General features: G+C 39.0%; 1 protein-coding gene across 1 annotated transcript in view; it reads left to right on the top strand.

The window, feature by feature from the left end:
* Positions 1 to 23,966, top strand: part of SORBS2 (sorbin and SH3 domain containing 2) — a gene marked incomplete at its 5' end in the record, with an annotated part of 69,401 nt that overhangs the window by 21,838 nt on the left and 23,597 nt on the right. The window contains 8 exons of the mRNA XM_084266597.1: positions 2,306 to 2,372; positions 3,448 to 3,492; positions 4,684 to 4,870; positions 8,417 to 8,531; positions 15,678 to 15,761; positions 17,838 to 17,894; positions 22,141 to 22,193; positions 22,864 to 23,051. Of these exons, the coding sequence (XP_084122723.1) occupies positions 2,306 to 2,372; positions 3,448 to 3,492; positions 4,684 to 4,870; positions 8,417 to 8,531; positions 15,678 to 15,761; positions 17,838 to 17,894; positions 22,141 to 22,193; positions 22,864 to 23,051 (796 nt within the window). The remainder of the gene's footprint in view (positions 1 to 2,305; positions 2,373 to 3,447; positions 3,493 to 4,683; positions 4,871 to 8,416; positions 8,532 to 15,677; positions 15,762 to 17,837; positions 17,895 to 22,140; positions 22,194 to 22,863; positions 23,052 to 23,966) is intronic.

The following is a 23,966-nucleotide window of genomic DNA, read 5'->3' as shown; positions in this document are numbered from 1 at the left end:
AAAATACTGCAGTGATTATGGACTCCCCTAAGTACCAAATGCAGGTAGTTCTTAAGTTCTCTTCACCCTGTTCAGCTGATAGCTCATTCCCACATGATGATATAGCATGTTCCAACATTTAATTGCAATGACTATAATGCATGCAAAGCAGGATGGCATATGAATGGCTTGGTGCATTGTGAATACTGCTAATTCCTCAAACAAATGTTGGTATGTGGGATTAGTGAATATAAATTGAGAAAATGTATTTTGAAATTAATTTATTCTATTACTTAACTAATCTTATCTGGTTTGTAATGTAAAGCCAAATTATTTGCTCAAGCTTTTAAACCCCAGGATAGGGCTTGAGGGGGGAGATGATGAGAGAAAAATGTTCCAACGTCCAGAAAGATGTTGACAGACCTTCTCTGGTCATGTGGGAACTTCTCCCTACTTGATCTCTGTGCAGAAGCCTCCTGTTGAGTTGTGGAGGACCTAACTGATAACGAGTGGCTGTGCACCTTTTGTCCCTTGACACAAAGTAGGATCAGAGCAGTAATGTTTATGCACTGTTCCCAATCTACTGATTCAAGCTCTACTGGAAGACTCTTCCTGGCCCAGTACAATCAGAAAAACAGTTGAGGTATCATGGGACCGTATCTGGTTTGTACTGGGAGATGAGGTCTACCATGGAGGTTGTACCCATCAGCACGAATTTGTTCAGACCTTCTGGACTTCCTTGTAAACTTCTGAACATACATGATCTTGGTGCACAAAACTGCACACTTGCTTCAAATCCAGCTGAATTATTCTCATCAGAGTTTCTCTAGTATAGATGTTTAATATCTTTAGGGAAACGATGTTTAAAAGGTCCAAATCTGCTTTTGAATATCTTTTTTTTGGCAGAAGTTGGGAATGGTGGTAGGTGGGGGAAATTGATACAAAACTGTATCTCCTCCATCTCTTACAAGCAGGTCTGGGTAAAAAACATAATCTGCTGGTTAAATTGCATTCTTCCCCAACAGATCCCTGAGTTCTTCTGGTGACTGTCAGCTCTTCTTTTAAACTTTTTTTTTTAAATGTCATTCAGTAGCAATTTTATGAGAACTCTCATTGCTTCCTCAAGGTACCAGAGGAATTTCTGCTTAGTCCATTTTAGTAAGAGCTCACTGTTGTTAAAAAAAACAGATCCATTATGTACAGGAGTTGTAACAAATCTTTAGGGCAAAAGTATGATACACTAAAGATGGCATGAGGCCAGGCAAGCACACTCAGATCTGTCAGTTATTTTGTAAAGAAGAATTTATGGATTTTCACTTTCCATGGAAAGAGGAGTGGACAGAATGATTCCAGATGTAGCATTAGGTAATGCAAGATCATGCGCATCAAGAGGGGACTTTTGAATTATCCCTGTGCACCATCAGGTTTGAAAATAATTTTGTACATCTGCATTAAAATATTTGCTTTTCTGAGTACTGAAGAACAGGTAAAATTTTAGGACCTAGGGCTGATAATGCAGAAAACATGTCTGCCTTTGTGTTACCTCCTTTTGTGAAATAGTATTGCCCTGTCCCAAAGAAAATTGCAGCAAAGAGAAAACACAGAAGGGTAAGAGATAAAAATAATTAGAAGCACGAGTGAGTGTTGGTATGAGGAGACTTTGAGAACTTTAGGATTGCTTAGATTACAAAAGTAAGGACAAGTAAAATTTAATGAGTGCTTATCAGAAGGCATATTGTATTCACTTCTCTCAAAATGGAAAACTAAGCTAAGTTGCCTGGAAAGGGAATTTATATCTGATAAAAGGAAATACTGTTTGATTACAACACAAACAGTAACTCTTAAATATAGTCTTGTCTTAATTCTTTTTCCAGTAGTATTCCAAATTTTTTCTACATTAGTTAGCAATTACAGTTTGAAGATAATTTAAGTTGGAAATGGAGTTCAAAAGAAGCTCTTTTTTACATGCTTATTATTGCCAAGGTGTTTCTATTTCCCAGTGAAGTATCTAGCATTCATTGTTGTCAAATATAGGGCACTAAGATAAAATCTTGATTTAACACTAGTGCCAATATTCCTAACCATTGTACCCTCCAAGGTCAGAGTCCAGAACTGACTCAGTCCTCATTGTCTTCCATTACTTGTTACAGGAATTCCTAAATAAATACACCATGTGAAATAGAGGATATGAATATTATTGTATTAAATATGGGACAAAAGATAATAGGCTTTGTGTCCAGAATAACATTAAATGTCTGATCAGATCTGTACACACAGGGTTGTTTGGGAGTTTTTTGTTAATTTTTTAAAACTGTATTTTATTTAGACAGTTGACAGGCCAAAGGATTGGTACAAGACAATGTTCAAGCAAATCCACATGGTTCATAAGCCAGGTAAGTACACTTGTCTGGGCTGGGGGGTTCTCAGTGCTATTAAAAAAACCCAAAGCATATTGATTGTCTGCTACATGAAAACACAAATGTTCACCAAGTGTTAGATAATTAATCAAATCAAATGGGTAAATCAGACAGATTTTAACTGCAGAGAACTGGTTTACTCTGCTGAAAGTTTCAAATGGGTTATTCTATTACTAAAACTAAATAAAAACTACAGCAATTAGAATAGGTATGCAACCAATGTGATTCCATGTCCCTGAGGAGCTCAGTAAAATGATCCTCATCTCCAGTTTGAGGGACTTGGCCATTGTGAATCTCCTGCCATGCCAGCTTCCCTTTGCAGAGCGCATGTGTGAGCTAGAACAGCATCGGCTCGTGAACAGCCTGTTTTGAGGCTACATTTTCTGTCTGAATTGCATTTTTTCACAGAAAGCCTTATTGGTTTTGCTGAAATGGAGCTCTGGTGACATTACTAGCTTAAAAGTTAATGTCCTTTATCATGATTGTTGCCAAGGATGTCAAGAAACTGTGTAAACAGCAATTATGCTCGTTACACTTCTGGAAGGAAGGAAGGAGACTCGGTTTGTCTGAGGGAGAGCTTCATTCAGCCTGGTAACACAGAAAGTTAGTGGGAGAATAAAAATACATCAGCAGGAAGAATGTGGCTTACAAGATCTATTTTGAACACTAGTTACACAGTAGATATTTGAAGCTGCCTTTTGTGATAGGAGCAACAACTTAATAGTCTCTAGGAGAAGAGAGCTGAAAAAAGGAAGAAATTGAGTTTGGGGACAAGAGAACAGACAGAAAGCTATAATTTGCAGTTTGGTGCTAACCAGTTAGTACACAGCATGGGTGACGTGACCAGAAAATACCATTTTATAATTAAGATAGTTAAAATAGCCTATGGTAAGTATAATGGGAAAAGAGAGTCAGAAAACACCTATGAGATGAAGAAATCAGCACCTGATTCCCTACCAGTCTTCTAGTTGCCTTTGGAAAAACAAAGCTGCATTGCTGTGATAAACTGGCACATATTGCACCCCTGTAACATGTGTATTTCTTTTTGTAGATGACGACACAGACATGTATAATACTGCCTATGCATACAGTACTGGTAGGAATTATTCCCTCACTTCAAAATGAGTCTTTTGTTAATGTCAGCAAGTACCAGGAGTGGTTAACTATTGGTGCTTGCTTTTGTCATGCTTATATAGACACTTTTATCACCTTGTTTGATCTCAGTTGGTGTTTTTCCATGTCTTTTTTCCCAAATGAAACAAAAAAGTTGGATTTTGGTTTCATTCTTACCACAGAAGTGAATTACAGCTGTGGGCCTCTTCCTTCAGATGAGATGCATTGTAATGCTGCAGTTTCTGATTGCATTGCATTTATTTGCACTAATGATTGTGAGTAACGCAGCCTTGCCTTATGAAAATGGAAAAGGAACTACCATGTGAAAGTACAAATGCTAATTATATAGATTGGAAGATGAAAAAGTTGTTCTGAAAACACATTTTTAAGACATACAGTAAGAGTGCCTAAGAAAGATGACTGTGTTTTGTGATCTGGTTCATTTTTACCATAGGCACTGGTGTTGACATTATTTAGCTGCAAGAAAAACTATATTCTATATCTAACAGATACAGAATTGCTGTGTATTTCAGAATATTATAACCATGGGGTAAAATATTTACAACAAAAGAGAAAGTGTGACTAGACTATATGTGGGGAAAATCCTAAATGTGCAAAATTGTTCCAAGTTCTTCCATTCAGTGTGTTGTATTTGACGTGCTCTCATACTGCCTTTTTGTGTACTGTTGAGAGCACTTGTGTGTCAGTTTTTCAAGATCTGTTTGGGCTCTTGGCAGTCCTCTTCAAGACACTATTGCCTAGCTGTCCCAGACTAACAGTAACTATTAAAAACAATGGAGGGGGGAAAAGTGCCCTTCCTGCCTCTTCCCCTTTTGAAAACAGAACAGCTGAGAGGTAAGATGAGCCTGGTGATTAACACGTTGTCCTTAACAGTTCTGATGGATACACACAGCCATTAACCTCTTCCTTTCTCAAATTTATCATTAATTTATATTAACTTTATGAACTTCACCTACGTTTGCAATTTTATATAGAACTGTATAAAAATTATTCTAATGAGCTACCTAATATACATCAATGTGCCTTTTAAAGTGTGTTTACACATATTTGTAACCTTGCAGTTTGTTGAGTAACTGTGGGTCCTTGCAGCATTTTGTGTGGTGTTTTATTAAAACCCATTCTCATGCCTCTACTTCTGGTTTTGTGTTGTTAGGTAGCTACAGTCCATCCTTCTCTGCTCAGGCACACCCGGCTGCAAAGACACAGACATACAGACCTCTGTCCAAAAGTGCTTCTGACAGTGGCTCCGATGCCTTTAAGATCTCATCCCCTTTGCCACCTCCCCATGTGCCACCTCCAGTACCACCACATCGTCTGAGGGAAAGATCTACATCAGAAAAGTAAGTTAACATATTCTCAAAAAGGGGTTTTGGTATGCACAGTAATCCATCTACAGGATAAAATAGCTTTGAGGATGTTATTCAAGGGACGGTCATGTGATGAGAAGTAATCTTCATGAGAATTGTGGGCATCATAGATTCATAGAAGGGTTTGGCTTGGAAGAGACCTCAAATATCAAATATTTCCAATCCCTCTTCCACTGGACACCCTTCACTAGATCAGGTTGTCCAAAGCCCCATCCAATCTGGCCTTGAACATTTCGAGGGGTGGGACTTTCACAACCTCTCTGGGCACCCTGTGCCAGAGCCTCACCACCCTCATGGTAAAAAATCTCTCCCTAATATCTAATGTAAATCTGCCCTCTTTCAGCTTGAAGCCATCATACGTGGTGCTGCCATTTCTTCAACCTGCTAAAGAAGTGCTTGCTCTTAAAAGTGACACCACTATAAGCATTTAGGATTTTCATTCTCATTAGTGGAATTGTCCTGAATGTGTTTCTGAACAATCTGCACTCTAACTATTCTGTCTTGAATAGTTAGTCTTGGAGTAGGGAAGGGTATTTATGATATCCAGTGGCAGACAGAAAGGACCTAAATTATGTTGTAAATTGAATTTCAAGGGAAAGCAAAACTGTAAGAGTCAACCCACATTTCCCCAGAGCTCAGAAGTGCTTTTATAACCCCCCCTTTTTTTTTAATCTCCATCTTCATTTTGGTAGACCAAGAAGGTGCTTACAGATTATGGAGGCATTTCAGATTTCCCATGTTTGCTCCAGCTGCACAAAACCATGTCCCATCTGGAAAAGGTTAATACTTAATAACTCAGGAAATAAATACTTATCCTTCTGACAAAACAAGTGAAGTGCCTTGCAGAAAACTATAATACTCTTCAGTGTATCTGTAGCTACTAGCTCAAGCAAAAAGCTTTTTCGTTCATGTTTTACCTTCACAAATACTGCATGTTAATCTAATGTTATACGTTTCTCTGTATGTGTGTATATACTTCATATATGAAAAGTGTCAAGTTTTGTTCCATTTGTGGCTATAAGCCCAACCCTCTTGGTTACCCTCGGCAACAAAACTGCGTTTGCCTGTTCTGTCAGCTTGGGCTTTGTAAACATTTCTGTACGTTGAAATTTAATTATATTAAACAGTTTCAAATAATTTGCAGTTTGCATAAAATATTATGAGAAAAGAGCATACTAAGAGTATTAAATTAAGACTATGACTGTGGCTTTTTAAAAAAAACTGTAGGTAGTGGCAATCCAAAAGGTAATCCAGCAGCTACAGATATCGCAGAGGAAAACAAGATGGCTTGATGGCTATTGATTTGGGTGACTCCTGCAGCTGAGGGCATGTTGAAGAGGAAATGCTAGTAAATAGAGGTGGGCTACCTCCCAAAGGCCATGAGGTCTGAATTTTGTTAACAACTCATGTAGATTTTGGTAGGAAAGCACCAAAATGTGGATCTGTTTAGCTTTGATCTCTGAAGTTACAGGAGTCATCATTGTCCTGTGTGAGGCCTAATGCCTTGGTCACAGAAGCTGAGGCCTGTTACAGTTCCTTTTGTCAAGGTTGAAAATAACTGCTTCAGCACTGAATCTGAATGTTGAGCCTCTCTTTTTAATCTCCTTCATGATAGGACAGGCAGTGGAAAATCTATGTTCTTCAGGCCAGAGGGATGCCAAACGTGTCAGTTATGCTTTGCCTGCTGCTGGCAGCTACAGCTTGTCAATCTTTTGCTGCCATTGGGAGATTTCTTTTTTATTTTTTTCTTTTTAATTGCCTATAAAGCCTGAGTACTGAAAATCTCACATAAGAGGCTTAGGTCCACATGTATCACAGTTTTATAGCTGGTGGGCAAGATATGGTTTGCATTAACAGATTACAGGCTGAACATTGTAAATTAAGTGAACTGGGCGTGAATCGGTATCTTGGTAGGATCCTTTTTTTCTCCAGTGACTTGCAGTGCAATGCAACTTGATCAGAACATTTCCATTTTCCTGTTCATCCTCAAAAAATACATTTTTTTTTGCTCAGAAACTGATTTTTTTTTTCCCTCAGCGACAATAAACAACATAGCCATGTAGAACTACTTCCCTTGAAATGCAGGGTGTTCCACAAATAGGGATGTCTGTGTTTCAGAAATTACAGTCACAAATGTACTGTAATCAAAAGCTACTCCACAGATTATGTTTTTTAAGGCATGTGACATCTGCCTTATCATGTCAGGTCACATCAAACCAAGTCACATCAGAAAGGCCGATACAATTGATAGAATTCAATCAGTGTATGCTCTTTCATATTGTAAATACAGGCAGTAATGGATAGAATTCCCCCCTTTCTTTCCCCCATTCTTTGAGTTGCTAGTGGATCATCTGCCACAGAGCTAAATGAAAAGATGTGAGCACAACAGTTTTCCAGTGTGATGGAGGTAGCGGCTATAAAAGCTGGCATGAAAAGGTAGCTCTCACTGTGATAGTGAACTGTCCCCCCAAAATGTGTGGGTAGCTATTAATACAGCATGGTAAATGACTGAAAAAACCAGAGTAGTGGGGGTCACTTTTAATTCTTTGCATAGCACTTTGAAATTGAAAGCAAACGTAGGATTATGGAGAAAATGGATAAATTTCTATCCCAAAGTCAACTGCCAAATTCTTGTTCTTGTTAATCTATTCAAATTTCCAAGGAAACAGTATACTGCTTACAAGGATATTCAGGAGCAGTTTTACTGCAGTTCAAGATAAAGAGCATCTATTAGATTTTCACACTTCCAAAATTACTCCTCGTTTTTTGTCTCGGAAAATTTTGGAACTTTTTCACAGTGAATTTAATATCCGATTGTGTGGTAACAGAAACATCTACCACTTGCCTATATTAGTATAGGGCATAAAACAAGCATAGTAAATTCATAGTTTGAGATGGCATGTCCTGGTGTCTTTGTGCAATATGTTAGGAGAGGTTTTAAACTGGTCTACCAGTTATAACAAAATTATGGGTGATCGCATAGGCTGGACATCAACTTTTTAAAAGGGCAGACAATGGCAGAACAAGGGGGAATGGATTAATGGAGTGAAAGTTTACATTAGATATTAGGGGGAAGTTTTTTACAGACAGAGTGGTGAGGTGCTGGAACAGGCTGCCCAGAAAGGTGGTGGATGCCCCATCCCTGGGGGTGTTCAAGGCCAGGTTGGATGGGGCCCTGGGCAACCCTGTGTAGATCCAGGCCTGGAGGTTGGTGGCCCTGCCTGTGGCAGGGGATTGGAACTCTGTGATCCCTGGGGTCCCTTCCAACCCAGACCAGTCTGTGATTCGGTGATTCTATGACATTGCTAGTGTTTTTCTTGCTGTACTGAGTATACCTGCTGTTAACAGTTAAAGATGAGACAGTGGTTAAAACATTGGGATACTAGGCCAGACATTTCACGACTGACATCTGGAAGAGGAAACCATGCTGAAATTCATTTGGGTTTGAATGTTTCTCTTGCATGGAGCTGTAAAGCCAATGACAATAAATTAACTCAGTTGCTCATCTTTGTTCTTTAGAAATGACTGGGATCCCCCTGACAGAAAGGTAGATACCCGCAAGTTCCGTTCTGAACCAAGAAGTATTTTTGAATATGAGCCAGGAAAGTCATCAATCCTTGAACATGAAAGACCGGTAAGACACGTCAGGGAAACGGGTAATACAGCGAGAAGCTTGGTGAGAGGTCACAGTTTCATTATTTATCATATTATTGATTATAACTGTGTAGATGAATACTGAAGGTGCTTTTTGAAATACAATTTTGGAGCCATTTTTCTTTGTTCTTTCCTTATGGTTGTTTTGCAAGTGTGGGTTTGACTTACGTGTTGAACTTTGATCTTCTGGTATTTCCAAGAAAATAAACCACCACTGTGTAAGCCTAATGGGAACTGTGAATTAATGGGAGCTGCTTTTTCTAATCAGCATGCATCTCCAGCACTCATTTTCAGTAATATTAACAGCACATATGATATCCCATGATTAATGCACAAAAATAAGCTATTTGCATTTTCAGGATGTGCCTAATTCTGCACACAAGGAGACTTTGGTCAAATGCTGGCCAAGGTTGCCCAGAGAGGCTGTGGAGTCTCCATTTTTGGAGGTGTTCAGGACATACCTGGACACACAGCCCTGAGGAACCTGATCTGAATAGACCTTCTTTTAGCAGGAGGTTGACCTAGATGACCTCTGGAGGTCCTTTCCAGCCTCAATTAGTCTGTGATTATAGAGTGTACATTAACGTGTAATTAGAAGTCTTTGTACCAGCTTTCTGAATGACGATTGCAGTTGTGGAATTTTTCATAAGCATGTCTGACAGAGAGATGCTTAATGCATGCAAAATGACCATTAACAGAAGGGTTTGTTTGCCAAAAGCCACATTCACCCAGTCTTTCTAATCTACCTTTGTGCTATCTCAGTATTTTCTTATTTTAGAAATACTGTTCTGTATCAGTGGCAGTATTTTCTTTTCTCAGTCTTTTTATTTTGAGGTTGACATTGTTGAGGGAATTCAGGTTAGAAGAGGTTTGTGTAATCAATACTGGATTATTATTTGCTTCTGTCTTACATGCTTGCTTACAAAATTTATTTTAATAATTTAAACTAAGCAAGTAACTGAATTTCAGAATATGGAGTATGTCAACAGTGTGAAACACCTTTACTAAGCACCTTTCCCTTCTGTTTTTGTGTTCTTTGCAGGAAAATAATGTTTACTAGCTAGAAAATACTAAGCTGTCTTTCTGTGAAATTAAGTTCTTGTAGGACTGATGCTTTTTCAAAGAAGAAATTGCCCTCTCTATAGGAACTGCTAATTAACTATATAATTAAATGGGGTTTAATATTTATTGTGAAGATGACTTTAACAATTCATTTTATTTAAAAGGTGATGGCATTTGTTCTGATCAAGGCCTTGATTGCCTTGCCTGCATTATACACGCTGAGTGAATTTCTCATCCTTCCCAATGCCAAAGAATTGCAACAGATTCACATTAAAAATAAGAAAATTACACCATGGCCTCACGTTTCTAATCAATTACATTTTCTACTAATAAAAAAAAATCATATAGGAATTGCATCACTCATGAATATGATACAGCTTTTTAGCAAGCTAATGAAATGACCAAGTGAGCTTTGCTGACTGTTCCTGAGCACTTTTTTTTTAACTTCTCAAACAACATGGATATTGAGGTTTGCTTGGTTCCTAAAATATTGTCATGCAGAAAAACTGTAGTCATGTTGTACTGACTGAGCAGCATCACTCAAGGGCAAGATGACACTTTATCATCTGAAGCTCAGACTAGAAGTGTAGACAGCTGATGTAAACACAAGGAAGCATCTATTTGTAGAATAAATTCTGAAAGTTGGGAAAATAATATTCAGGGACAGAATAGAGGTATTTTCTGTTTATGTATGATTCAACACTGTAAAAGACTGGAAAAACAGGTATTCTTCTAGAATACAAGAGGTGAAAGTTGTGCTGATGCTGGTGTAACACGAAGAAGTGATGGAAAAATAGCTGAAGTGAACTGTGAGAGTTTTATCAGTCTGGGATTTCTGCTCTTGATAAAGCTGATCTTTAGCTTGATGTATTTGAATACTTCCCTTGGACCATGATACAAAAAGACTTTTCTATGTGTGTGGAGAAAAGCTGACAGCTAAAAACAATGCCTTTGTTCCAAATTCAGATGAAAACTCCAAATTCTCAACTGTGTCAGTATTGCATGAGTTAAGCCTTTTCATCTTGATAATCTCAAAAGATTTTATTTTTAATGTCTGAAAACTTGTTCTGATGATACTGAAAGGAAATACTAGTCAAAATATGGAATTTTAAAATATAGTTCATTAATACTGTAAAAGATGGAAGTTTATAGCATTTGGACCAGAAGTTATTATTTTATTAGTTTTCCCAAAGCCAAAAACATTAAAGGGAGTTTCTCCAGCAGTCTAATTCTTATTTTTTTCTTCTGGCATTAAATAATTTCCATGTCTATAACACTGAAATTTTAATGGCAAAATGCGGATCTGGGCTGGAGAGGGGAATAAGTATATTTACAGCTACCTTATATGATAATAGAAGAGGCAGAGGAGGTGGGAAAGATGATCAGTATTCCCTTTACTACATTGGAACCAGTTGTGATTAATGTGGAGATTAGGAATATGGGAAGAGTATAATGAAATTTAATATAAAACTAACATTTAGTTGGAAATATTATTCCTCAGCTCCTCATTCAGAAGGTCAAAAGAATGTGAGAAAAAAATACCTAGTAATGAATGGATAAATAAATGGATAGATCCATTAGGGATAGGTGATCATCTTGGATATGGATATAAAAAGTTAAGTGTATTTTCAAGCTGCAGTATCATGTAGCAGCCTTCTGCCATGAAACCTGAAAGTAATGTTATTTCTTCTGTAATTTGAACTTCAAGAGTATAAAAGATAAACAAAAAGGAGGAGAGGCTTGGTCCTAGGGGATTACAGCTAAGATAAAGTGACATCAAGATGTTCAGTAGTCTTGCAAGCAATGATGTGGCAGCTCCTTTTTTTCCTATTTCAGTAAGCCCATAAACCATTGCCATTTCTTCTAATAGCATAGCACTGATAAGTTGTTCTGACGTATGTTTCTATCTCCCATGTCTGCAATTCAATAAAATGCTCTTCTCTTTCTCTAATATCATCTGAACCAGGGATTTGTTTACTCAAATGGATGTTTATTCTCAGTGAATAAGTAGATTGCAGTATAATTATTTAATCTTACTGCTGTGAATGTGAAGTTAAATTTTTATTCTTTATTAGTTTCAGCCTCGTGTATGTGAAGTAATTCCTCATACATGTACATTTCTCTATCTCTGCACTAAAGCAAGTAGGGAAAAAACCTGTCAAGGAAGACCTTGTAAAATTGGGACAAGCACCAGGCACCTTTCTCTTCATTAGGTGTTTCAGTCAAAACATGGAAGTACACATGCTAGTCAGATAAAACTCTCAGGTTAAATTTTAGCTCTGCATTTTTTAATATATGTTCAAATTTTCTACTGAGTTTATATGCAGGAGGACTTAATGATCAGGATAAATTAAAAAAAACATTAGTGTTGTGTTAAATACCAGAAATAGATTGGGTTTGCACCATGATCTACAGCTGTTGGTTGACTTAGTTGAGCTACTTAAATAACAATTCGTCAGCTGAAGATTTTTCTCAGCATGTTTAAAAAGAAATCAGAAAATCTACATATAGGTGCATTTTGATAGGACATTAAAAATATGTCTTCCCATAAAGATATGGAGAGACTTAAGTCAATCTGATAGTGGACTTGGAGTTAGAACAGCTATTTAAAAAAGAAAAAAGGAAAAGCAAAAGCAAACTCTTAAGGGTTAATCAAATGCCAAGGCCAAATTTACAATAAACATTGTTCCAAAGAGGCTTCAGTGTGGTCTCTCACTGGTTTTAAACACACACTTGTGATTATTACTTGTGAACATTTCCTTGTGTGTATCAAATCCAGCACAGGCAAAGCAGCATGTGACAGTATAGCTGTAATTTCTTTAACTGACTGTGTTCTTCTATGCCTGAGTGTGTTGATGAAGTGCTGTGCTGACCAGCTGATGCAAAAAAGTGTGAAGTCATTGGTCTTCAGTAGTGTATTTTCAACAAGTAATGAAAATGTTACTAAATTACTAGATGAGGGATAGTATAGGAATGTGACTTGGTTTGCCTGACAAATAATAAAAAAAGAATTTGCTTTATTGCTTTTACCTTTTATTCAAGCAGTTGGGGAGATCTGATCAGGTTCAGATTAGATGTTAGGAAAAAATCTTTCACTGAAAGAGTTGTTGGGGCCTGGAACAGGCTGCCCAGGGAGGGGGTTGAGTCACCATCCCTGGGTGTGTTTAAAAAAGGGGTAGATGAGGTACTTAGGGATATGGTTTAGCATGGGACAGGAATGGTTGGACTTGATGATAATAAAGGTCTTTTCCAACCTTGTGATTCTGTGATACTTTGTGAGACCAAGCTGAGTTTAGTTTTTTAAGTCAAAATTATTTATTAAGTCTCTTAGAAAGGGGAAGTAATAGAGAAAAAAAAGGCTATTAGCAAACCTGAATCCTAAAGCCAAGCACAATCAGTTGCTGGTGTATTGATCATGGTGGCACAGGGGGTGCAGAGCCCTCTGGAGCTGCCGGGCTGCAGAGAACTTGCAGACTTGAGAGCTCCGTTTCTTTTTGTTTGCTGCCCTCTGCGGTTGAAGCTGTAAATAGAATTAGACTCGTGTGCATGGAGTTGGTTAGCTTTACACGTTTTCTTATGACCTCCTTTCATTTGTGCACGACTGCCCGAGGAGAACTCAGAAATTTAGGAACTACATAAAATTCACTGTTTCTCGCTTTTTCTTTACAAGCAGAAACGCGGGGGGGTGGGGGGAGGTGGGGGTGGGGGGTGGGGGAGAGGGTGTTAAGCTGTCACCTGTTTGCAAGAGTCTTTGAAGATGCAAGGGGAGCCAACCCCCATGCTCTTTTCATCTCCTTGACTGGCTGGGTGGAAGCCCAGCTGGTCTGACAACGTGTTCTGGCTCCCTGTTAGAAAGGACACAGGGCCATCCATGTGTGGGTGTGGGGCTGCTGTTACCCAGGGGACCTTGGTGCTCACAAGGCTGATGCTCTCTGCATGAGCCAGTAGTGTCAGTAGGCCTGGATTTGTGGTGCCAACAGCTCCATGATTTCAACACCGTATGCATTTCAGGTGATCTAGTCTCTTAGTTTCTGTGGATGTACCCAAATGTTGATTTTAAGTTTCCTGTAAAAATTAATTCATTGATATAAAGAGGAAACTATGCCTATAAATATTTCAACATGTGTAAATTTTATTTGGAGAAATGATGAAAAAGCAATTGTTTAGTACTGTCTTCTCAGATTAACCAGAGCTAAATTGTGGGAATTTTTTTAAGGTAAGCAAAAAACTCTGAATACACCAAGCATTCTCTGTAATGAGAATTGAGTTGATATAATAATGAAGTCACCTTTTACATTGTGTATCTGTCATCTTTTGCCCTCGTGCCTCCATCTCTGTAGAAGAACGCCACACTTTTTTTTCTTAGATCAACTACAGTCTCTATTAAGGTCACAGATCTTTACTGGTTAGTTCATTAAACTAATTTCAGTGGTGTTTTTCTACTAAAGACTTCAGGCTGTATAGTTGAGTTGAAGCAGTAGTCATTAGTAGTGCTGAACTTGGGCTGTGGATGGTGGAAATAAAAGGGCAGAACTCCAGAGCAGCTTCACTTCCGAACCCTGCTATGGAGCACAGCAAGTTTTTCATCGCTGGCATTCACTTCCCACTCTGTTCACAGGAATGACACTTCCCTTCCTTGAAAGGGACTTTGTGAACATAGATCTATGAAACAACAGCTGGTGGCCAGACATGGCATGAACAGCTCCAAGGTAGTTCAAAAGAGTTGTTGACCTTTCAATAGAGCAAAGTTGGCAATCTGTTCCAGTAACATCAAAAGCAGCAAGAAAAGTGCTGTAAGATGTTTAATTACCTGAAATGGTCAAGAGCATGGTGTTATCTCTGTCAGAGAACAGAAATAGCTGTATGGCATTGCTCTGGTGTATTGGTGACAGCTTGACTCAGGAAGAAAGTGCATTACATACTTAATCACCAGTATCATTAGTTATGCAGGACCCTGCCATCTTCTTTAAGGATTGCTTTCTAGGTCACACCATAATTAGTGTCTAAGTTCTGATAATTACAGTTGTGGAGGACCAAAATTTAAATGCAGAAATATCTTCAGCGAGAGGCTTTTTCTGTTTCAGAGATCTTTAAGCCAACAGCTCACTGTAATTCTGTGCTGCATGACAGCCTACATCAGATCCTACAAAGGAACTGGAGCTATTTAGAAAATAATTAATGCAGCCAAGTTTACAGTTGATTAGATACCCCTTTGAGAGCTCTACTGTTTTGCCCTGTCATGTTTTCATGCTACTTGAATAAATCTGTCAATTATTCTTCTGTTCATTGAAAAATTTTCTTAATGCTATCTTCAATTGCTACTTTATCCCTTTGCTGGGAGAATTTTCAGATGAAAACAAAGTATTTCACTGTGGAAAAAGATGCTTCATTATGTCAGCAAGGCTGGGGGAGATAAAGCACTACAAAACACTGCTAAAACAAATATTATGGAAGGCATAATGTTTTTATTCCCTGTTTTTCAACCACAAGATTTAAAATGTACCAGCTCTGTTTCGTATGCTGAAGTGGCTTTTTAGTGTAGTCCTGCCTGCACGATGCATACTGACAATCTCTGCTCAGCACTTGCTTCAGGACAGCGAGCTCCCGAATTAACATGCTTTGTCAGAAGACAAGGAATGACCAAAATCAATACAGATAAAACTGTTTGCTGATCAGATGGGCAGTTTCTTGCCTGTGCTGAAGATGAGGACCATTTAAACCATCTTCTTAACAATAAACCTTTAGTAGCATTAAATGTACTTAAGCAATGCAGTGATGTTTGCAGAAGTGGTCGAGAGTAACTTTAAACATGTTTAACATCTTCCAGTCATTGGAAGAACAGCAACAAAAGGAAAAGAAAAGCCTTAAAGCTACCAGTTAATGACAGCTCTTGAACCAGAATATTCTCTACCTTAAATCCCATCTTCATTCTTTGATTTTATTCCATTCCTTTCCCTGTATTTGTGTCATGTTAGTGTGTGTGTGTTGTTAAGGTGACGTGGCATTTCTAGCACTTGGCTCAGTGTGTGCCTTTTCCTTCCCTTTTCCTTCCCAACTGCTCCAGACTGATCGCACAAACCCAGATGACATAGATTTAGAAAACGAACCCTGGTATAAATTCTTTTCAGAACTGGAGTTTGGACGTCCGGTAAGTGAGGCCAGAATACTCATATTTAAACATTAGGGAAAAACCATTTATTCTAAGGAGGAATTTACAAATTGCCAAATTCAGCCAGCATACACCAGCAAAGTTAATAGGATTTTTGGTTTTTAGAAAAAAAGATCAATAAAGTGATCTCATGCACATCACTACTATTTTTCAAGTGCACCCCCTTAACTTTCAGAGTAGTGTCTTTAATAGCTTGAATACAGGCTGCCTATTAGACAAATCATGGTATGTAAATATTGAAGAACAAGATAAATTGCACATTAATCAGGGATGTGTGTTACTCTCCCTAAATATTTTGTGCTTGGCTCACTAATTTTGAACAATCTTTCAGAACAGAAAAGCAAGTCGGTTTGCATCAGAGATGCAAAGTTGCAAATCATGTATTTTAGTTAAAGAAAAGTTAAACTTAAATGCATGCAGCTGTATACAAATTGCTTATGGCAGTAAATACTGAGAGGGGGGGTTTCTTCCTTTTTTCCCTCCCTTACATGCAGGGGTGTAGAGGTTCAGGTGTTTTGTACCTGAACACAGAGATTTGGGTTTGCTGTTTTCAAGCTGGACACCTGCTCAAAAAGAACCTGAACAGACTTTCAGTTCTGCTCCAATATTCACAAATACCTAGGTCCAAAAAAAAAAAAGGACTCAGGCAAACAGATGCTACCTTAGTCCTACTGCAGGCACTTCTCTTTAAAGTCATAAACCTGAAAACTCCATTTGGTTAAAACACCTAAAGGTCAGAGATAGCTGCCTCAGTTTTTCACCTTTGGTTGGCTAGGCACTGGCAGTTCTGCAAATACCACAGGCTTAATGGGATACGGGCACCAAAGGCTGTTTATATGTATTTTAGACAAGGATAAGACAGTAACGTTGTCCTCAAAGCAAGGCTGAGAGCTAAAATTCACTTCCCTGTGCAGTGCCATAGTGACTAGGTTGGAGATGCACCTGCTCTTGCTTTTGCACACACCCTCTCTGGCTTCATGGAGCACCAATTCTTTTCAATACTCTCTAACATCTTTAGGAAAAAGGATAAAAACCCATTTTCATCCCAGAAGAATGTCTACCAGAGTGGTTACATGTGGAAGATGTGAATTCAGATCCCCTCAGAAGGAGGGGGCAAATTAATCCAAGCATTCCCCCAGTCTGGTTAAGTATTCCTAGAGCTCCCCAGGATCCTGGGCAGCTTGAGAGGAAAAAATAAAATCCAACACAAAAGCAGCATCCCATAGGCAGAAAATCCCAAACAGGCATGGCATTTGAGCTTGAGAGTATTGAGATTTAAAACATTCCTGTGCTTATCTTTCCCTGTTAGCTGGGCTAAATGAGGAACCCGAGCACTTGGCGCGGGGCCTGGAGGGCACTCTGTGAACCAGGTACCTCAGCCATAAGCCAGGATGAGAACACCCAGCTACTTCAGTGAGAGCAGAAGAGAAAGCAGAGCACAGACATGCTTTCAGAAGTTTAATTTTTTTATGATAATCTTTCAAAAATTACCCATTGAACACTACCTGAAAATAATTTTTTTTAAAAAAAAAGTTAAATATATTTGGGGTTAATTTGTTGTCTGGTGATATAGAATGTATATCACATTTCAGTCACTCCCTTTTGTCTCATTATATCAGTCAAGCTGTTTTGTGGGCAGAAACAGTCCAGATAGATTCTTCTGTTGAACTATACATTAACAATATTTACCAATACGATAACCTGAGAATAGCAACTCCCGTAAGATAAAGTATATTGTGATTTTCCCCAGTAGAGTTTAACTGTGATGATGCTTTACACTCTTCCATCTCATCAGTATTAAAAACTGCCAGTATTGATTGAACCATTCCAGCTGTGAATTTTACCACCTGGAGTTACTAACATTTTCTTAAGATGCTTATGATATAAAAAGTATTGTAAAACATTCTTCCTTCCATTCTGCCTGTATGTGTCACTCTTTGTATCTGACATTGTCAACACTTAGTTTCTAACTGTGTCACCTTCTCCACATGTTTCACTCCTTGCTGCCATTGATTCTCCTCCATTTCATCTCTACACTTCTCCTTTATGATGCAGCCACCTAAAAAGCTTTTGGACTATGTTCAAGACAGTTCTTCTGGTGTTTCCAATGAGGTAAATGAATGATTCTTGTTCAGATGATTTTCTTGGGAAGAAGGGTTGGAGTGCTCGCCTTTTATGTCTTAAATTTGTTAAAATGTAGTGGTTTCCTTCTGGTAGCCATGAGGTGTTTCTAATTCACAATCACCATATCTTTGTCTTCATATCTTTCCAGATCACTAGTGCATTTGGATGTTGATCTTATTTTCCTAGGAACTGTGAGTCCTTCTCCCCAAAACTTCTCAGAGATTAACACTCAGAATTACACCACAGTCCATACAGCTCTAACTCTCTGACAAATTCCCACTTCCTCAGAGTTGGGCAAGCACGTTGCTTTCAGACCCAATACATCAACACAGTAGCACTTTGTTATTAAAATACCCAACTGCAAATTCTGTATGTCAGCTGAAAGCCTTTGTGGCTAAGCTATCATTTCTCCAATTAAATATTTACAACTTAGGCTTCTAATCAGGTAATTAATACAGCAATTAATGATTCTGTTGTGAATTTATAAGAGCAGAATCGACAATCACTGTCATTACTCCAAATAAATAAAACCCATCGAGATCAGATAGCAGGTTGTCATTGCCCTACTCTGAGTGGAAGAGATTCAGGCTTTCATCCCTTCTCCCTTCCCTTCCCATTTTTAGAGTCAAGTCAGTGAATCCTGCAGTGACAGCTTCTCTTCACAGGGTGGTTTTGTTTTACCACATTCATTGTCACGATCAACTCTCATCTTCTGTAGTGTCTTCAAAAATTAAATGCAAATTGTGGCCTTAAGTTGTTTGCAAGTTACTCTGGTTTGGTTTTAAGCTCTGCAAATCTGGAAAATCTCCTGGTTCTGAAATTTGGGTCCAGCTCGAGCCAGGCAACCTTCACTAATACTTGAGAGCATACTTCATATTGGAGAAGAAAATTTTAAACCCTTAGCATGGTTATTTAAAAGATTTTCCTGTTCAGTATGTCTGGGTAAAATGGCTATTAAATAATACTGGTTTTCTCTTTGTTTCATTTACAAAGACATTTATCTTTTATTTCTGAACTTTTGACATCTTTGAGTATGATAAATGATGTTCAGAAACTACAGCAAATTAGGTGGGGAGGGTTTGGGGGGGTTGTGTTATTTCAAAGTAACTTGTTAAAGTATGGGAACCGTCATGCAAACAAGCCTGTTTGTTGTTTTCAACTTCTAGCTACTTTTCCTAACTTAATTTTCAGTCACCATTGAAGTCTTGATGCATGACAACAGCTAAAACACTGGCTTGATTTTAAATATATCTATACACATACACACATAGATATGGGGTTTTGAGTAGAACTGAATCTAAGTATTCAACTGCACTTGGTAGTTTGGGTGGTTGTCTCCAATAGTTAATTACTTTTGTCAGGCAGCCTTTTTCCATATAGGGCAGAATTTTAATATTCTGGAAGGTGCCTAATCAGCTCTGGAGATGGCTGAGCAGGTAAGATGTGTTCTGTCAGGCCACCTGAAAGTGGCACAGAGGGATCGTGGGTCAATAAATGCCCCAGAGCTGATAGGACAGCCACAAGCAGTGGTACCTGTTCCTGGCAGTAAAAAAAAATTACTCTTCCCACTGTTTGCTTTCACCTTTCCCCTGTATCAGTGAGGCTCTCTTTACCTGTAGGTAAAAACGTATAAACACCACACAGCCTATATATAGTAGCATATGCCTGTGGTAAAAATTAGTACTGTAGAATGTGCAGCATATAGAAAAAAACTTCAAAGACAGCACCAAATTGTATCTTAAAGGATGGAAAGCAAAAGCCATATGGTAACCCAGCAGTCATTGTTGGCATGACACACTTCTGCTGCCTTAGACTGATCACTGACACCCTGCTTAGGGCCTGGGGAGTGGTGTGGGTAAAGAAGTTCTCTGTGGTTTGGCTTCAGTTGTGTGAGTTACCCACTGGCTTCAATAGGAGGCACTGGGCATCTGCACCACCTTGAGATCATGGTTTGTAACCTTGGAGCCATCACACGTGGTGGGAAGCACTCACTGCCTCCTGGCTGCTGGGCCAGCATGAAGGGACTCAGGCCAGTCTGTAATGGAAGGGGCTGGCACCTGCACAGGAAGCCCCACAGAGGCGATTTACCTGCAGTGCCCGTATCACCTCACGCAGCAGCCGTGGTGGAGATCACCTGTGAGCCCGAGTTTCCTTCCTCTGCTCGTACAGGACTGTGGTGGCTGCTGGTCAACAAAGAAGAGGTTGATAATTGTGGCCAGTTTTGAAATGTGATTCTTGAGCTCTTCCAGCAGAGGCTCAACGTGTGTCTGGTTGGTAGCACAGGGAAGCACACAGACCTTGGGCCTTCGCTTCACTCTGCTGGGTAGAGCCATGAGAACCACGGTTAGGACGGCTGTTGGCGTGAGCAGCTGTGCTGCTGCCTTTTAGGGGGTTACTGCAGACAGACCTCATAATGTGAGGTATTTATCTTAAAATCACTGACATTGGATAGTGACAGGACAATTGTCCTAGTTTTCAGCTAAAAGAAAAACCTGGAGATATTAACTGTATGAACTGTAAAGACATGGGAATAAATACCTTCAAATTGTGTTTTAAAAACCAAACACTGTGATGTTTTGTACAGCCAGAACAGGTTAACAGTAGTGCACTCATCAGGAGCCCCACACTTTGAAACTTTATGCTAAGATCACTTTAAATAAGTTATTGAGGACTTCTTTTCTCTGGAAAGTAATTTTAAAGTCTGAATTATTAACATCTTTTAACTGTTTACATCTCAACTGCTATTCTTGCCGAAAGCCAGAAGATTATTTTCTTTTACCTGATTTTTAAAGTGATTTAAATTCAAACGGTTAAAAATTGCTGAGACAATTGGAATGATCCCACCTGGAGTTTTAGGTAACATTTGATCCATGTTGTGCCATGTTTATGTGGTTCTTTGTGCCTCACAGTATAATAAATTTCAGGGTAGTTCAGAAATCAGAACTTCACTTAGTGTCCTGAGGGGATTATTTGATACGTGATGCAGGTCTTAAGTATCGATGTCTGCTGGCTGGCAGAAGAACTCCCACTGAACAATCATATTGTCTTTCTAACCCCCCACCTGCAGAAGTAGTTTCAACAGTTACTCTAGAATGTCATTTAAAGTTTACAGTGCCATAAAACCTGTTCCTAGATATTCTTAGATGACAGGTGACTTCTAGACACATACATGTCAGTTAACAAATAGGAGTGAAGTCTTGTTCGTGAACTTGCAATTCAAATCCCTGGAAAAAAGGGAAAAAACAAAAAATGCACCCACACAGGCCATGAGTGCCATCACTTCTGCAGTCCTTCTGTACAGGGAAAAGCTTATAAAGGTTGTTCCACACAGAGAAGAAGTCTAGAAGGGTTCTGTAGAGAGAAAAATAGTTCCTGCAGCTTAGAAATGCGTATGATAGTTGTGTTTCCATTGCATCCATTGGGTTAGCTCTGAAATGGCCTGCCAGGAACTTGAAACAACTTCAAATTTTGATGTACGCTGCTCTGTGCCCATGAGGAAATGCCCCAGGGATGGTGAAGGTCATTCACTTTCAGACCTAGTTACCAGGACTGTGGTATTACTTAATTCTGGCTTCACGCTTGAAATGTGTGAAATGACTGATTTGAAATTGGAGGCTGTTGAAGGGTGACTTTGTATTAATACTAAATTCTGGAGTTGGTACTCCCTTCCATCTTCCAGGGTTCACACAGTAGCTACTTCTGTAACTCTGTAAGCAATGACTAATGCTCTGTGATAAGAACTGTTCTTACCAGGACAATTAAGTGGTCAGCAACTGGCCATAGACAACATGGGATTTACAATTGGGACTATAGTTGATTGTGGAATTTCGGTGAGTAACAACTGGGGAGAGGAGCTCTGCAGACCTCACTTGAGCATGAAGGAATTCTTTTCAGGTTTTTGGTTTTTGTAGTAACTTTGTTTCATCTGGTTTGTATTTTTGAAAAAGGTACAGAGAAACGTGACCTTGAAAGGTTATTTAGTGGGGCTTTAAAAGAAAAAAAGGTTACTGAATATGAAAAGAAATCTAGTGAAGCTTTTTAAAAACTGTAACTGTGCTCATGAAATACTGCAGTAACTGTGCTGGAGTGCCCAGGAGGTTAATCATCATCATCTGTTTTTATAGGCTTTGGCACAAAGTAACAAAGCATATTCAAACATGATAAGCAGAAATCGTCGCCCTTTTTTTTTTTTTAAATACAGACAAATAACAGATTCATATATTTGTTTTCACAGACTTCCTTGTATCATCATTATTCAACTGACAGAGGCCTGGACAGACCTTCTAGGTAAGAAATACACCGTGTGATTTCTGTAGACATTGGTTATACAGCCTGAGGTCTTCCTTTGTGACCTGAAGCCAGCAGATGTTGCAGTCTGATTTTAATGTTCACTGTGTGACAGAACAAGAGAGCTGCATGGGGAGGATGTTTATGCTTCAATCCTGAAGTGTAAACCTTTCCTTTTTCTTCACAAGGACTTTCTATTTACATTCAGAATAAGCCATGCAGTATTCTGGGTCTTTCCACTAATGTCCCTGAGCTTCTGTCTCAACTGCAGCGATTTATCATTTAACCTGACTGCCTGCAGCACTTCCAGTGCAGTTTCCCTAAGCATGCTGCTTCGGCCGTCCTCGGTCTCAGTCTTCTTCCCATCTTTGTGCTGATCTTCTTGTACCAAATAAATAAATAAAATTGGTGCATTTATTTCCAAGCCTTCACTATGAAAACAACATAGCAATTCTGTATAAAGCTTTAGAACAACCAGGTGAAGAAGAAATTCCACTTTTCTTTGAGACACGTGCTGTAAGATGTCTGAGACCAGTGCATCTTCTGTTACATGTGTGTGTTCTGGCATTGTTCAGTCTGTAAACCAATAATATAATTAAGATCTTACTTTTTAAATCCCTGAATTCTGGTCTCAGAACTAGGCTGCTGCTAACACCGCTTGTTTCTGTAGCTCTGCAAGTACCGCGAGCGACTACAGGAAAAGGAGGAAGTCAGAACCTGCCGTAAGTCATCAGAGGGTGCACAGCGACCAGAACGCCAACAGGCCCAGCCCGAGCCGTACAGATATGCAAGGCCCATACACCACCCTTAGAAAGCCTTTAACTAGCTCGTCTCCTTCTTCCCCATCAAGAGCAAAAGGTAAGAGGAGAGCGTGTGTGTTAGCAGAAGGCTGCTGGTGACACATTGTGTGATGCGTCGGTAGTAACTGCAGCTGCCCACTGGTGCTCAATGCCCCTCACTGGGAGAGTCGCCATGCGAGGCAACAGCTCGGGGCCTCTCGTGAAAGGCTGACTTGTCCATTCATACATGTGTCATTTTAGGCTGAAAAGCTGGATTTGCAACAAGGATTTTCCAGTTACAACTGCTTATTCTAACAAAAGAAAACTCAGTAAATGATGATTAGGATTCATGCCACAGTATAAAAACCCATAGAGTTTTATTAGCACTGGTAATAGATTTTTGTCATTTTAAAACTGTTTTCAGTATATCCAGAAAGTAAATCAAGTCCAATAGCATGCAAGATTAAAGATATGTTTCCAGAATAATAGACCTTTCCAATCTGTAGCTAATGTCTTAGACATTGTTAATTATCAGGACCTAATTCGATCAAGCAAACATCCATAGTCTGATTTTTATATTTTGCAAATCCTTGAAGTACAGAGCACAGCATATACAAGCCAGTCAGCTTCTTTTTTCTAAGTAACCTGCCATTCCATTGCTGCTCTCCATCTCTCTCCAGAAAAGAGATCATGGAATCAGTTGTTTGTTTGGATTTAGGGTTTTGGGTGGGTGTTTTTAGCCATACAGTAAGACATAAGATGGAAATAAGATACAGGGTGATATCGTGCACGACACGTCTCCTGCTCTTCAAGTTGTGGTTGTTCATTTAATTGCTGTATTTTGCAGCTACGTCATCTCGTCAGGCTGTAGCTGTACTAGGGACTGTATAAAACTTTGTTGTAAAAGCCAATTCCTCCTGAAAAGAACATAATACCCAGGCTGCAACAGAATGCACCGTGCAAAGAAAAGCAGTGAGGAATATTAAGAGTAGAG

Source organism: Gallinula chloropus (genome assembly GCF_964237585.1).
Source record: "Gallinula chloropus genome assembly, chromosome: 7".
Lineage (NCBI taxonomy): Eukaryota > Metazoa > Chordata > Aves > Gruiformes > Rallidae > Gallinula > Gallinula chloropus.
This window is presented reverse-complemented; position numbering and strand designations above follow the sequence as displayed.